General features: G+C 46.1%; 1 protein-coding gene across 2 annotated transcripts in view; it reads left to right on the top strand.

Annotated features, from left to right (window-relative positions):
• FASN (fatty acid synthase) overlaps positions 1 to 16,485 on the top strand; it is a 148,617-nt gene that overhangs the window by 71,989 nt on the left and 60,143 nt on the right. For both annotated transcript variants that reach the window (XM_085885099.1, XM_085885100.1), the window contains exons 27-30: positions 1,414 to 1,529; positions 1,685 to 1,836; positions 1,998 to 2,207; positions 5,641 to 5,791. In XM_085885099.1, coding sequence (XP_085741225.1) covers positions 1,414 to 1,529; positions 1,685 to 1,836; positions 1,998 to 2,207; positions 5,641 to 5,791 — 629 coding nt within the window. The remainder of the gene's footprint in view (positions 1 to 1,413; positions 1,530 to 1,684; positions 1,837 to 1,997; positions 2,208 to 5,640; positions 5,792 to 16,485) is intronic.

Raw genomic sequence — 16,485 nt, 5'->3', positions numbered from 1 at the left:
TCTTCACTTCAGCTTGGCATCCGAGGTATGATCCTAACATATTGCTGGCTCCATTGTACGTTTGTCCACGGCGATTTGTAATAGACAGCTGTAGTCTCAGTAGTGCGTCTTTCAACATCGTAGCAATAGCAACTCCCGTGGTAGCGTTTATTTCGTACAAGCCAATGAGATCCTCCTTAACGTCGAGGTCCGATCCCACGTATCTGATGCATATCACCTCTTGCCGTATGCCACGGATATCTTGCGTTCCATCCACTATCACCGCGAACTGGACCGACTGCTCAGTGATGTCTTGGCATATTTCTTCGTACAACCACCGGTTTTAAACTCATTCCGTCTCGCAGTTCAGGAGTACATAGGAGTCATGCAGCACACAAACCATACGATGTTTAGTATGATAACCCCCCACTTCAATGATGTCTATGGTTTTCCTGTAGAGAATTGATTTTCTTATGACTTGTCATACCCCCTCATACCACAAGGGGTGCCACACGATACACATTTACATTGAGAATTTGCTTCTCCCACCCTGAACCCCCAGAGCTATTAAAAAAAAAAAATTAATCACCTAAAACCTTCTTGTGCACACCCAGAATACAACCACCAGTTTTAAACTCATTCAGTCCAGCGGTTCAGTAGTACATAGAAGTCAAACGCACAAACTGAGACATCTTAAATTATAGTTTGATTCCTTGGTGAGAATGGGCTAGTACAGAGCAAAATAATTTGTCAGTGAATGCATAGTGGACTGCAATTCAATTATTTATTCACCTGGCAGGTTGTGCCATTATTGAAGGGTGACTGTATGCCTTGTGTTAGTTCAATGGTTAGGGTGGTGGGCTTAGGATCCTATGATCCTGAGTTCAAACCCCACTCGGCTGTTGAATTAATACTAGGTGGGGTTGACTCTGCCTGTCATCCTTCTGAGGTCGGCAAAATGAGTGCCAACTTGCTGATATCCTATGTCGGAGTGGTGATCCATCCGGGATTGTGCCCAATCACCAAGGAGACTGCTTAGGCAGCACCAACGCTCTGCACAGAGTATGGTCCCAATGGCTGGTTGTATGGGTGGAAGGGTGACTGTGCCACTGATGCAGTGTCCTTGCACATTAGGGCAGGAATTTGGAACTTGACTGTGTGCCAGCGATGAGACACCATGGGATCCTTAGCATCCACCTACTAGTCTATGGGACACCCTGTCACTGAAGCTCCAATCAGACAGTTTATAGTTGGTTGGCAGATCAAATCCAGATTGGATCAGATCGTGTGCCATTTCTTTGCCATCCACTTGGATATTACAATAAGTTATTTGCTACATTAATTTATAGGGGATGGATAAAGCACTAACCTGATGGACCAAATGCCTTCTTAATTTATTCAAGTTTCTTTGTATATCCTTGTTTGTACATCTAGGCTTGGCAGACGGAACCCACCACAGACCTTCTCGTGTTGACGTCATCCTGCCAGCACTCTGGTCTAGTTGGAATGTTCAACTGCTTACGTGCTGAACCCGGTGGTCAGAAACTCCGGTAACATATGCAGACTCTACCATAATACCTTGGACCACTGGATACATGATCACACCATGGAATTAACACATTTATCATCTGTGCAGTTCCTCCTTGTGCTCCTGTATCTTACCCAGCAAAATGTTTGATTTTTTAAAAATCTTTTCTGTATGTAGCTGTGTGATGGTTAATGAACTCAACATCGACCATCATATCCCCAACCTCTCCAACCTTAATGTACTACATACCATCCTGCACCATGACCTTGCAGTCAACATCAAGCGTAATGATTGCTGGGGTTCATTTCGACACCTGCCATTAAACACAGGTCAGTAAATGTGAAATAAAAGTATTTGTTTTATTTTTTAAAGACTGCAATAGTACAAAATTGCATCAGGATCCTAAATTTAGTTACAGTTAATGGAGCACGATTTTAATAATGAAAAGGTTGTGCCACACACCCTGACCTTCACACACTTCTCTCTGCAGGTGGTGTACTCGAGCAGACACCATATGCTTACATCAATGCCCTTACACGAGGAGACTTGTCATCGCTCTGCTGGATCACATCTCCACTCCGTCACACTTTGCCTGCTCACAAATCTGACTTGTCTCCACTTTGCATGGTCTACTATGCCTCACTGAACTTCCGTGATGTTATGCTCGCCACCGGGAAGCTCCCACCTGATGCAATTCCCGGTATGTCACCTCAAATTCTTTCCCCAACTCCACTCGACACATCCATTTGGTAGTGGCTCATGCCTTGATTAAACTTCACTTATCAATGGAATCAATAATTTAAAATTACAGTAAACCCTCAAATATCGCGAGGGTTCGGTTCCTGGAAAATTCCGCGATAGTTAAAACCGCGATTGTGGAAACCAAGGGCCAATGGGAAAAGGGGGTTTCGTTTCTCGGACTTCAAGAAAATATCAAGGAAGGTGGGTGGCAGTCAGAAATAAACATATCCTAATTGAAATAAACATGTAAAATAGATATAATGCTGTTGACATTGAAATCAACATGAATATAAAATAAATATGGTGTAAAATAAACAAAGACAAGAGTTTTACCTTTTTATATATTACAAAACAGTGAGGTGGGTGAGGGTAAGAACATTATTTACTCGCACTGTACTCTGCCGTAAATAGAAAACAAGATTTAGCTCAGGATATTGCTGTTGGAGGGGGGAGGGCAGAGCAGGGGAAGGGTAAATGGGTCGGGGGGATCGGGATTCAGCGATCGGAAGAGCAGCATTAGTTTTACTACGAAGTCACCTGCAGCATTGCCGCATAAGAGAAGGGTAAGACGACCCTTACCCACCTTACCTTGAATGCCGATCTTTCCTGCTTGAAGAGGAAGGTACGAGGTGGCATCCTCTTCCAGAATAATCCCGTCTCGTCAGTGTTGGACCTGCTCCAGTATAAATCCCTTTGCCTCAATTAGTTCTATTAGCTGCGTTAACCCTCGGAAAATAAGGTTTGAGAATGGGGGAACGAGTACGGGTGTCGGAAAGCGAGGATTTGGGAATGAGGTTTGAATACGGAGTTGGAAAATGAAGGTTTGGGAATGAGATTTGAAGGAAAATGAAGGTTTAGGAATGAGGAAGAGAACAACGGGGAAGGTTTTATCTGCAATCGGTGACCCCGTAATGGCGGCCCACAAATGCCTCATTTTCACCTCTTGCCAACTGATCGAACAACTTGACCTTTTCACCCAACATCATAACCTTTTTCTGCCTTTTGGCACAACTATCTTTGTCCATCGCTTTACATTTTGGTGCCATTAAAAGCGGTGCATGAGAAACAACACAAGGTAAGACGAGTAATGGTAGATAATCGTACACGCACAGGACGGATGTAAGCAATGACTCATCTCAGCTCAAAAACCATGATTGGTCGAAATGAAATGCCACGATAATGAAATTGGAACACAATAGATTGCCTGCGATATTAGAACCCGTGATATTTGAGGATTTACTGCAAACAGACATCATTTTACCGATGGGTGAAACTGGGAAAACCACTGTTGAAAGAAAAATATTGATTGCATTCCCTCATATCGGTCCAAACCCCGTGTCAATAATGACTTCTTTTCTGAAGTACTTTTCAAAACGTTTAAGTCTTTTGATTTAAAAAAAATATTTTCTTTTTTTCCTGTAATTTAAAGTTTTTATTCCTAATCAAATGCTCTCCAGTTTTCAGTGCTGAACAAATGGTTCTCAAAAAGCAACTCGGTGTTGAAATTTAAATAATAGCCCCGTGGGGGACTGATGGTTATATCCCCAACAGGCAGGGTGAAAATAATGGATTATGGGGAAGGGGCCATGGCCCCCCCTTCCTGAAGTGGCATGGTCATGGGGAGCACAACTTAACAGCATGGTCCTTATGTGTCATGAAGTTTCGTCTGCAACTGTCCGTCGGTTTATGAAAATATTTTAAAATACATTACCTGAATTTGAGCGAAAACCCCCTTTTCAACCTCTTATGGGAGGTGGATCCAGATGGGGAATACAACTTTATGAGACCTTACTGTCCTGATGTATTGCACAAAATTTTGTCCGTATCGCTCAGGTAGTTGTGGAGAAGATGTTTTAATCAAAATGAGGGATTCGGGGAGGTGGCCCGTGGCCCCCTTTCCAGTGGAGATACGGCCATGAGGAGCACAACTTAAGATTAGGGCATGGTCCTGACTCCTCATGACGAGTTTAGTCTAGATATGTCTGGTGCTTTCTGAGAAGAAGATTTTTGAATAAAATACCAATATTTGGGGCACCCCCCCCCCCTATTTACCTCCCTTATGGGGCATATCCAGATGGGGAGCACAATCCTTGCTTTCCTGATGGATCATACCAAATTTGGTCCATGTCGGTCAGGTAGTTTGTGAGAAGAAAATGTTTTTGCAAATGTTAACGGACGTATGTATGTATGGTCAGACACTGGGACCCACACTATGAGCTTATATCTGAGAAATAACCGAATAAATTGTCAGTGTTAAGCCACTAAATGTACATTATGGGGATTGGTCCCTTGTGAATCCCAGGCAGTTATTTGAGAGCATTAACACATTGTGAAACATGGTTCATAATATTTCTCCAAATTGAGTATACTGAGTTGAGATGCAAAAAGAGCAGAATCCTCCCAGGTTTTCCCATGAAGATATTTTATACAATATGCATAATCTTTCCCCAAAAATGTTTTCTGCAGTCACTATTACAACTATAAACCTCATGTGAAACACCACAATCCATACCAAAGGACTTTTGTTCTTTCTTGTGATTTGAAGTCTATACTTGATAATATCATGTTGTGGTTTCATTTATGAGGATATATTCCAACAAGTCCTCCAAGTAACTGAATCGTTATTCATGCAGAATATGCACAGGTGCTCACAATGGTACTATCTTCATTACGATGTCGTGAGCCAGGGATGCCGTCGCGGTTCCAGAAGTCCAATTGACAATCTTGGGGAAGGTTGTGCCACAGCCCCCCATTGGACTCATATGTTGTACTTGCTGTAAATCTGATCCCAAGAACGGCTGAGTGAGTTAGCTCTTGCAGTCGAAAAATCACCAAATTACCCTGCGAGATGTTCAACCTTACACCACAGAAACACACAGAATAAAGAACAGAGCCAGTCCTGTGATGAAAATTGTAAATTACTTTATTAAACCATGCACATGCTGCAGACTTGAAGATAAATGAATACCCAGAGCAATAGTCAATCATCCATTAACACTTATTTTTTTTTAATATTTGCATTTCAATTACTTAAAATTCCATAGTTTGTTTGTAATCCACAAATTATTATCATCATTCCAAGAATTAGGTTTGTGCAGTGGTTTTAATACACGTAAAGCACAAATGATGTGTGGACATACAAAAAGGAGATGGACTTTAGTTATATACTTATTTCTAATTCTTTATCACAATAAACAGATTTCAGATGGGGAAAGAATGCTGAACAAGTTGAGAGGGAAACGGATGAAGTTTAATTCACAATTTATCCAGTTCAGTGTAAAACCTTTTTCTCTTCTGGCTTGACTGCATTTTGAACTTTGCATTTTGTGGCCCCTTGGCAAAGCCCATTTTGATGATCATACTTTTCCCTGTCCGTTCTCCCCTTGGACTAGGTGACCTTGCCCTGCAGCATTGCTTGCTCGGGATGGAGTTTTCTGGCCGTGATGAAATTGGCCACAGACTTATGGGCCTACTTCCAGCTCGAGCTCTTGCGACTGCTGTCCAGGCTGATAGCCGTTTCTTGTGGGAAGTTCCTGATACCTGGTGAGAATTAAATTCCCCCATGTTATTAAATGGACAATCTACCATCGTCATCAGGAAAGAGATGCAACATCCTTGCTAGATATCCCCACGCTTTTTGGAAAAAAAAAGACGGAGTGGGGGGTGGGGGGTGGGGGGGGGGTGTATTGCAATTTGCTCCGTCTGTCAGTCCATCACACTATCTTCTCCTAAACGGTTGTGCAGAAATTCACCAAACTTGGTAATTATGATCACCACATGGCATGAAGACACAAGAGCAGTATCATTTTTAGCTCTGCCCTCTGTGGTGACTAAACTGTCTCCCCTACCAGGTTTTCTGGTGAGGAGGGTGTATGGATATGGACGCCCAGCAGGATTAAAAACAAAACCTGTCAAAGGGCGGAGGAGCTCCTTGTGAGCCAACGTCCATCCATATCTAGTGCTCAACTGTGTCTGTGGATGTCCTCCTGCAGTTGGGTTACTGTTATTTTTTTTTAGTAGGTTTGTGGCAGGATTTGCACTCCGGCCACCGTAAAACCCTTCATTCCGCAAAACATACTACAATGAAATCTGAAAACCCACTCCGTGGGAGTACCTCCTGTGCAGCTGCCCTCCGCAGGGCAGCTCACCGGATGACGGGATTGGGGCAAAGCCTTCAGGACCCCCACTCTTTGATGATAGGAGGAAAACCACAGGGTAACCTTTCTGAGTTAGATTGCGGTAGTTTGTGTCTGGGTGGTGCTGAGGTATCGTCCAACAGACAGCAGTCTCCTTGGGTTAATCTGAGGCGGTCCCTTCGGGTGGGTGCCTGGAATGTCCTATCCCTAAGAGAGGAGGATCACCTGTCTCTGTTATCATCTCAGCTCAAGCGTGTGGACATTGGTATTGCTGCACTCTCTGAGGTTCGGAGACCAGTTTGCAGTGAAATCATGGTGGGTGGTTACACCTACTATATTGTTCTGTTTGCTCTGATGGTTACCATGCCCAAGGAGTTGCTGTAGCTGTGTCAAACAAGCTGACTCCAATGACAATTGAGGTGAGACTGGTCAACGAGTGTATTGTGAGACCAAGGATTTGTCACCCCTTGGGTGTCATTTTCCTGGTCTCTGAATATGCTCCGACTGAGGCGAGTGATCTTACCGTGAAGGACGCATTCGATGCCACTCTCGAGTCTGTGGTTGATCAGTGCCCCAGACGAGATACACTTCGAGTCTTAGGGGATTTCAATGCATCGACTGGAACTGATAGGGATGGTTATGAGATATGTGTTGTTCCCCATGGGTCTGGAACTGTGAACCAGATTAGCACTAAGTTCCTTGACTTTGCATGAAGTTGTGGACTTAGGGTGGCTGGTTCATGGTTTCAGCACTGACAGGCTCATCGCTGGACCATAGGGCGAAGAAGAATTTTGTCTTTCAAGGTACACTGGATACCATTGACAAGAGTCACAGGGAAAGGGTGAATGGCAGAACTGAGCTGTTCAGAGAGCTGAGGCCTAAAACCGCACATGTGTGTATATATATATATATATATATATATATATATATATATATATATATATATATATATATATATATATATATATATATATATATATATATATATATATATTGTTACGGTTCTGGGAACCGTATGCATACAAACATACAGTTGCCCTGAAGTTAGTTATGCCATTAAGTATATGTGCAGATAGAACCCCTCCTTGTGTGTAGTGGGAAAGCAAAAGAGGTACGTTGCGATGGTTTTTAGTTAGGTTAATAAATCTTTATGTCCCCTCCATTATGATCCACAGTACCATAGCACTTGCAGTCTTTGGTTCGCTGGCAACAACGTACCACTGTCCACCTGCGTCTCCTGAACCTCGCTTTTCAGAGGCAGAATCTTCACATCCGCAGTTCCTTTTCGGCTTCCCCAAATGTTCCAATTCAATCTTGGCTGTACCACCGACCACCTTCCTCAAACACGTGTGGAGTGGGCGGGCTTTCCTGGCCTGGCCGAAATCCTGCCCAGAAAGGGCGGACCCCATGAAGGCCCTGTCCAATCAGGGTGGAGGGTGACGTCAGCTTCGCCAAGGCCCCTCCCCGCCCAGAGCCATCTATAATTTACGACACCATCCTCGGGGTAGAGTGAGAGTCGGAGAATTCATTGTTGCGTGAGAGTCGGAGAATTGGTTGTTTAGTGAGAGAGTCGGTGGGTTCGTTGGCTGGTTGCAAAGAAAGAAGGAACGTCATTGGTTGAGCTGGTCCTTTGATTGTTAGTTGAAGAAGGAAGGTCGTGATTACGGAGGGCCTGCCCACATCTCGCCTCGGCGGCCTGTCTGTTGTGCTGGTCTGAGTTCACCTGACCTTGACCGGGTCTCTCGGGTCCTGTCTGCTGCCCTGTTCTACCTTGGACTTCGTGCTCTCCACCCGGACTCCTTCACAGACACGGTCTCCACACGTGCGGCTATGGGTCGAACTGCACGACCTCTTTCGGGTGCCGCACCACGGAGCATCCCTTCTCTCGGAACGTTCAGGTACCGAAAGAACTGCGACCTCAGCTCCCTCCCTCCGTGGCTGCAAAAGTCCTTTGCCATTCAACTGGGTTTATTTTGTCCGAGTGTGTATCTGAGTGTGTGGCACCTGTCTTATAAGTAGCATTGTATAAGTTATTTCATCATTGTAATTCTTGCCTGTATTATTCCCGTGACAAGTCTGCTCTGTGTCCTCTTTTGTAAGTTGCTGTAAAATTGTCACACTACATCTCTCTCTTCTGTCCCCTGCATAACACACCAATAAACCTGTTCCTGTACCACATGTTTTTCCTCGCCTAGTGTAAATAAATTATTGTAGATATGTTCCCAGTTCGTTTTTGTCTTTTCCTTCATTGGTCCAGCATGGTTCGGATCTGAGTTTAGCCGGGTCTTAATCCCCGATAACACTGAACAACAAATTTCAAAAAGTTTTTTTTACTGGAGATGTGTAAAGTGATTAAGACTAATTTGGGTACGCTGATTTCAAAAATCATAACCGTTTTGCTGTATCACGTCAGGATTTTCAGGAACAGAAATATTCCCATTGCCTAGAAGTCAGGATTTCAATGAAATTTACATATGTCTTTAACATGTCTATTTCGTACAATTGTTGTTAACTTGTGTTATATTTCTTTCTTTCAGATAAAGATGAGTAGGCGTTCCTGTAGCAATCATCCTGACAACTTCTGTTATGTCTGTGGTCGGTATACCAAAAAAGATCAACAGCGAAGTATATCTACAGCAGTGAAAATGAAGGCCGCCTACTTTCACTACTTCGGGTGTAAGGTGGGGGACCAAGAACAGAGCTGGGCACCACACATCTGCTGCACAAGCTGTCACACAACCTTGACTCAGTGGTTGGTGGGCAAGCGCGCGAGCATGCCATTTGCGGTGCCCATGATATGGCGTGAGCCGCAGAATCATCATGATGATTGTTATTTCTGCTGCACAAGCATCGCCGGCTTCAACAAGAAGAATAAAGGTCACATCAAGTACGCTGACTGCGTCTCTGCTCGTAAACCTGTGCCTCATGATGACGAGAACCCCGTTCCAACACCTCCAGCTGATCAGAACATAGCTGTAAGCAGTGGTGAAGAGGATGGTGATGATGAACCTTTTGAACCCGACACTCAAGAATCACACCTTCTGAACCAGGGAGACTTAAATGATCTTGTAAGAGATCTCTCGCTGTCAAAGGCGAAAGGCAGAGCTGCTTGGATCAAGGCTGCAGCAGTGGAATCTACTTGAACCTAACACCAAGATATCCTTGTTCAGAGCACGTCACAGAGACATGGCTGAGTTCTTTGAGATGGAAGACACGATGACATTCTGCAGTGACATCAACGGTCTGTTGAAAGAACTTGGGTGTGATCACGATCCTGCAGACTGGCGCCTCTTCATCGACTCGGGGAAGAACAGCTTGAAGGCTGTTTTGCTCCACAATGGCAACGAGAAACCATCAGTCCCACTGGCTCACGCGTTCGGCATGACAGAGACCTATGAGACTATGCGGCAGCTGCTTGATTCCATCAAGTACAATGACTTCAACTGGCACATCTGCGGAGACTTGAAAGTGGTGGCGCGGTTGTTAGGGCTGCAGTCAGGCTACACGAAATACATGTGCTTCCTTTGTCTCTGGGATAGCAGAGACGACAAGAATCACTGGACGAAGAAAGATTGGGAAGAGCGAAAAGAGCATGTACCTGGTCGACACAACGTGAAGCATGTCGCCCTTGTCGACCCAGCCAAGGTTTTCCTTCCACCACTCCACATAAAGCTCGGCTTGATGAAAAGTTTTGTACGGGCAATGGATCTGAATGGGCGTGGGTTTTTATACCTCAAGGAAAAGTTTGGCAACACCTTGTCGGAGGCCAAGATCAAGGCTGGTGTCTTTGTTGGACCGCAAATCCGACAGATTATGAAGGACGAAACTTTTCCGACAACTCTAAACCCCAAAGAGCTGGCAGCGTGGAGGAGCTTCAAAGCTGTGACGGACAACTTCTTGGGGAACGAGCGCGCGGACAACTATGAAGAAATAGTGCAGCAGCTGCTGGAGTCCTTCAGGAAACTTGGCTCCAGGATGTCCCTGAAAATCCATTTCCTACACCAGCACCTGAACTTCTTCCCTGACAACTTGGGAGCAGTCTCGGACGAGCACGGCGAGCGATTCCACCAAGAGATTTCACTCATGGAGACGCGTTACCAAGGGCGGCACAACCCGAACATGATGGGCGATTTCTGCTGGTTCCTGCATCGTGAAACTGACACAGAGCAGCACAAACGCAAAGCCAAATGCCTAAAGCATTTTTAATTACATTCTAGTGGAGTTTTTCTGTAATTTCTATAATTTTGAAGCATTCATGATGAAATAAATGAATAAATGAATTTTTGTAAATTTCATTGAAATCCTGACTTCTAGGCAATGGGAATATTTCTGTTACTGAAAATCCTGACGTGATACAGCAAAACGGTTATGATTTTTGAAATCAGCGTACCCAAATTAGTCTAAATCACTTTACACATCTCCAGTAAAAAAATTTTGTTGTTCAGTGTAATCTGTTCATTCTAGCCGGTACGTCCTTGGCAGTTCTGCTCGGCTGCATCCGATCCGGAGTTGGTAGTTGGTAGAGTGATCCGGTTCGGGCAAGGCGTACCGAGGGTGCGGTTCCCCGGTCGTCGAAACCACGTGGTTAATTACGTAAATTGATTCCAGACAAAAGACCCTACGCCACGCGGTTGAGATATTGGCGTCCACGGTCGGTTCAGCGACCCGCTGCGTCACGGAATTATCCGTGAACGACCGCCTACAATTCCGGGAGTCTGGTGGGAGACGACGTAACTTCCCCCACCTAGCGGTCGTTCTCGCCACCGGACCGCCGGCCCGCAACAGTTTGGTGTCAGGAGTGGGATCTCGAACCCCTCCACCCCAATAGAGAAATTTATGGGATTTGGACCAGGGGTGTGCTTGGCAACCTCTGCCTTTCCCTCCGAAATTAAGAGCAGCAGTCAAATTTTATTTAATTATTGGTACGAACCATGGTGGACCAAGATGAGCTGGTACAGGTGGGTTCTGAAATAATCTAAGAGGAATCCGTGGCTCAGGACAACACCTGTGAGGAAGACCTTTCCCTGCAACCAAACCCAGGGGTAACATTGTGGGAAACTTTGACAGCGTTAATGCTCGGGCACCCCCTGCATCAAATTTCTCCCTCGGAGGACCTGGCAATCCCTGTCGGAGCCGTGCCCGATCGTGGTGGATCGGCTCCGCCGAGGCCATTTGACATGAGCCAGATGATGGAGATGTTAACATGAATGGAAAAACGCATGGACTGGAATTTGCAAACAATGAATGCGAATGCGCAAGCAATGAAGGCGGGTCAGGAGGAAATGAAGGGGGAGATGCAAAACATGGGAAGAAACTTACTAACAAGCTGGAAGGCAGGGCTGGCAGAGGTAAAGGGCGAAATGGAAAACGTGGTCCGGAATTTTACAAATGGGACCAGTGCACTACATGGGGAAATGACCGAGTCGAGGGGGAGTGTGGAGGCTGTTCGGACCACGATAACGACGGGCAAGGTCGAGATGACGAGTGAAACCTGTAAACTCGGACAGGTAGAATCGCAGGAATTAAAAGAGGTGACAGAGATGAATAAATTAATAGAGGTGAAGAATTGCACAAAATAAAAGAGGAGTATACAAATAGAAATGGAAGGGGACATTGAGAATGAGCATGTGGAATGTTTTGAGACCCAGTGCGAGGGTCAGATTAACCTCCCGCAGGAACAAGGGGAGACTGTATGCTCTCTTGAGGCAGGCCGTGACGAGGTGAGTCCGGTAAGGCTGTACGAGGTAGAGTGGTTGCATGGTGCGAAAAAGCACATGCCGAGCTTTGGAGGGATAGAAGCCCCGGGTTCTCGTGGGCTAACACAAACCTCCAGCGTGATTGTGTCAGAGCGTGAGTGGAGTGCAAATGACATGGCATGTATGAATGCATGTGAGGAAATGGGACACGGACCGACACAGACGGGAGTCGTGGGTCGTGTTACGGATGGTTCCGCGCTCTGCGGGGTTATTTCGGAGACTGCTCCAGCTCCGCGGGACGCTACGTGCGAAATCCGTTCCGTGTTTTACGAACGGCCCAAGCGGATACGTTTGCGTGATGGAAGCCGGCGTTAAAACGACCTGCGTCTGGTCCAAGACCAGGTCGTGGATGGCTAAAATGGAGGCGAATTGGGTCGAGTGAATTTGAAAAGCACGAATCCCCATGTGAGCACGTGCACGAGGCTCGACGTGCTGCGCGCCGCGAGAGGTGTTCGCAGGACGCGTGGAACGAGTCCCGACGACACCTCCGGGCCTGTGGGCATGGCAAGCCACGTGGAGCGGTCCGTGTGCGAGTGACATAATTAGGGATCACACAGCACAAAGGCCAGGTGAGTAGCCCACAGCGGTTCACTTGGTGGATGGCCCAAAAGCGAGCATGTAAGGTAATTGGCGGGGCGACGTTACAGCCTCAGGTATCAGCCAAACAAAGGGGACGAGCGAGTTGTAGACCGCCTCCCTGGCGACGCAAGACTGGCAGAGCCTTGCCACAAGTAGAAGATCCCAGGCCAGGATGTAGCGAACATCCTCGTCGGGGACAAAGGAGCATTAGTTTGGGGAGGGGTTTAGCGTTAGATAGACCGGCCTCATGGGGGCATGAGCCGTCCTCCACGGGGCCCGGTAACACGAGATAGGTAAATTTAGTTTAGAATTAGAAATGGATTGGAGACATGGAATGTGTAGTGGGGACATAGATTAGCAATGTAGAGTAAAATGGAACATGCATTTGAGTAAGGGATGACGGGGAGCACGAGGTAGTTAGGGGAACGTAGTTAGTGTGAGTGTTGGTGTGAATTGAAAAGAGAAAAAAACATGATAAGTGAACGTGGGTCAGCGGGCCCGAGTATGAATGAAGTGAATGTGGAATGCATGGTACGAACGAATGATTGGGGGGAGGAGTGAATCCCACCCAAGGGAACCCGAGGTTAGTGTAATGTTATTTAGCGGGTTAGCTAAATTAACCAAACAGATGTCGTTCTGGTTGTTGGTGTTGAACGAAGGCACGAAACCTTTTGCAGGGTGCAGGAGACCATTGACCGGCTGGGAGCGTGGCTGATGAAATGTGCGTACTGAGTAGAGGGCACCCCGGGCACCGAAGTAGTCGGCCAGAGTAGGCCATGGCTCCAAGGGACCGAGTTAGTGTAATGGGCACGGGTAGCCCATGGAAACGGGACCCGGAGCACCAAAATGCCACGTGGGCATCGACGGGGAAGATTCCAGGAAGGGCATCCCCCACGTTCATGTGGAGTAGGTAGGCTCGGAGACAGCCTCAGCGACCCGGGGGTGCCGAAGATCGAGTTGGGCAGATGGGTATCCCTGCCAATGGAGCCACACTGCCCAGCCACGAAATTGTGCAAAAGCACGAGAGAAAATTTGCGGGCCAGGCCCAAATTAATAACGAACACCAACACAGGCGACAGGAATCCTGGTTGCTAGAACCAATAGTTTAAAGAGACTGGCGTGTTAAAAAGCCCCGGGGATAGATTAACGTTTAATAAGTGCTAGAATACATAGGAAACGTGTACCCCTTCGCACCATCCATCCCTTCACTGTTCTTAGGCCGCTGGAATCACCTTGGGAATTTCTGAAATCTGTGGGAGTTATTCTGAGGCTGCATTGGGCCTCGAGACAGATTCAGTTGTCTCTTCCTTAATCCTTTCCAAAGGGATCTTGGGAATTGGGGATGGACAGTCAGGACAGGTTAGCCAAACAAAGACAATAAGAGGGTTAGGGACAAACAGTGGGGAGAACAAGTATTTGATACACTGCCGATTTTGCAGGTTTTCCCACTTACAAAGCACGTAGAGGTCTGTAATTTTTATCATAGGTACACTTCAACTGTGAAAGACGGAATCTAAAACAAAAATCCTGAAAATCACATTGTATGATTTTTAAATAATTAATTTGCATTTTATTGCATGAAATAAGTATTTGATCACCGACCAACCAGTAAGAATTCCGGCTCTCACAGACCTGTTAGTTTTGTCTTTAAGAAGCCCTCCCATTCTCCACTCATTACCTGTATTAACTGCACCTGTTTGAACTCGTTATCTGCACAAAAGACAGCTGTCCACACTCAATCAATCAGACTCCAACCTCTCCACAATGGGCAAGACCAGAGAGCTGTCTAAGGACATCAGGGACAAAATTGTTGACTTGCACAAGGCTGGGATGGGCTACAGGACAATAGGCAAGCAGCTTGGTGAGAAGGCAACAACTGTTGGCGCAATTATTAGAAAATGGAAGAAGTTCAAGATAACAGTCAATCTCACTCGGTCTGGGGCTCCATGCAAGATCTCACCTCGTGGAGCCTCAATGATCATGAGAAAGGTGAGGGATCAGCCCAGAAATACACGGCAGGATCTGGTCAATGACCTGAAGAGAGCTGGGACCACAGTATCAAAGAAAACCAAAAGTAACACACTACGCCGTCATGGATTAAAATCCTGCAGCGCACGCAAGGTCCTTCTGCTCAAGCCAGCGCATGTCCAGGCCTGTCTGAAGTTTGCCAATGACCATCTGGATGATCCAGAGGAGGAATGGGAGAAGGTCATGTGGTCTGGTGAGACCAAAATAGAGCTTTTTGGTTTAAACTCCACTCGCCGTGTTTGGGGGAAGAAGAAGGATGAGTACAATCCCAAGAACACCAGCCCAACCGTGAAGCATGGAGGAGGAAACATCATTCTTTGGGGATGCTTTTCTGCAAAGGGGACAGGACGACTACACCGTATTGAGGGGAGGATGGATGGGGCCATGTATCGCGAGATCTTGGCCAACAACCTCCTTCCCTCAACAAGAGCATTGAAGATGGGGCGGGGCTGGGTCTTCTAGCATGACAACGACCCGAAACACACAGCCAGGGCAACTAAGGAGTGCTCGGTAAGAAGCATCTCAAGGTCCTGGAGTGGCCGAGCCAGTCTTCAGACCTGAACCCAGACCTGAATAGAAAATCTTTGGAGGGAGCTGAAAGTCTGTGTTGCCCAGCGACAGCCCCGAAACCTGAAGGATCTGGAGAAGATCTGTATGGAGGAGTGGGCCAAAATCCCTGCTGCAGTCTGTGCAAACCTGGTTAAGAACTACAGGAAATGTCTGATCTCTGTAATTGAAACAAAGGTTTCTGTACCAAATATTAAGTTCTGTTTTTCTGATGTATCAAATACTTATTTCATGCAATAAAATGCCAATTAATTATTTTAAAATCATACAATGTGATTTTCAGGATTTTTGTTTAAGATTCCGTCTTTCACAGTTGAAGTGTACCTATGATAAAAATTACAGACCTCTACGTGCTTTGTAAGTGGGAAAACCTGCAAAATCGGCAGTGTATCAAATACTTGTTCTCCCCACTGTACGTAATTATAAAATTATAAATAAAATTAAAAAATTAAAAATAAAAAAGTCTCAATTTTGTTGTTTTTTTGGTGCAAGCTAATGGGGGTGGGTATGGACAAGGACAGGCATAGGGAATAGGTTGGGGGGAGATCGTAGGGTAGGACCGAGCCCGTCTTCGGATCTGCCAACGCCACCACACTCCCTCCACAATCTCACGAGACCACGCCGAAGCCGGTCAGCTTCATGTGCCAACCTGTTGCATCGCACCTTACCTGGTCTGTATTTGTCATGCCTTTTTCTGCATTTGCCTTGACTCCAGTTGCCATACCTCCCCATGCCTTTGTTTGCATTACCATTTCATTCAACCTCACCATGTGCTCCAGGACCATCTCTGAAAGTGTTTGCAAGGACTGCCCTGCAGGCAGCCGCGTTACCGGGGACTGCACTGAGCAGCCCGGATATGTCCTTGTTGTGTAAAGGCCAGTTCAAATGGACAGAGAACTGCACTAAGCAGCCCGGATGTCTCCTTGTTACATAAAGGCCAGTTCAAATGGCCTGTGAAATGGCGTATGGCTTGCCATGTTAGGGTGAGTTGCCTCCAGCAGCCAGGAACCAAATGAAATAAAAAAATCAGTGACAAACAAGGGACCATTGAAGGCCCTGAAGACGCCCGATCGTCGATTCCTTGCTGTGCACTCATCCATGAATGTTACCTTTGTTGTGTTCTCTCCTCAAATCACAGGTCCTGGGCCATGGGTAGTGTAAATATTAGAAA

Source organism: Eptatretus burgeri, chromosome 6, assembly GCF_056783735.1.
Source record: "Eptatretus burgeri isolate ZD-2024b chromosome 6, Ebu_testis_v1, whole genome shotgun sequence".
Taxonomy (NCBI): Eukaryota; Metazoa; Chordata; class Myxini; order Myxiniformes; family Myxinidae; genus Eptatretus; species Eptatretus burgeri.
The sequence above is the reverse complement of the archived record's forward strand: the minus strand, read 5'-3'. Positions and strand labels throughout refer to the sequence as shown.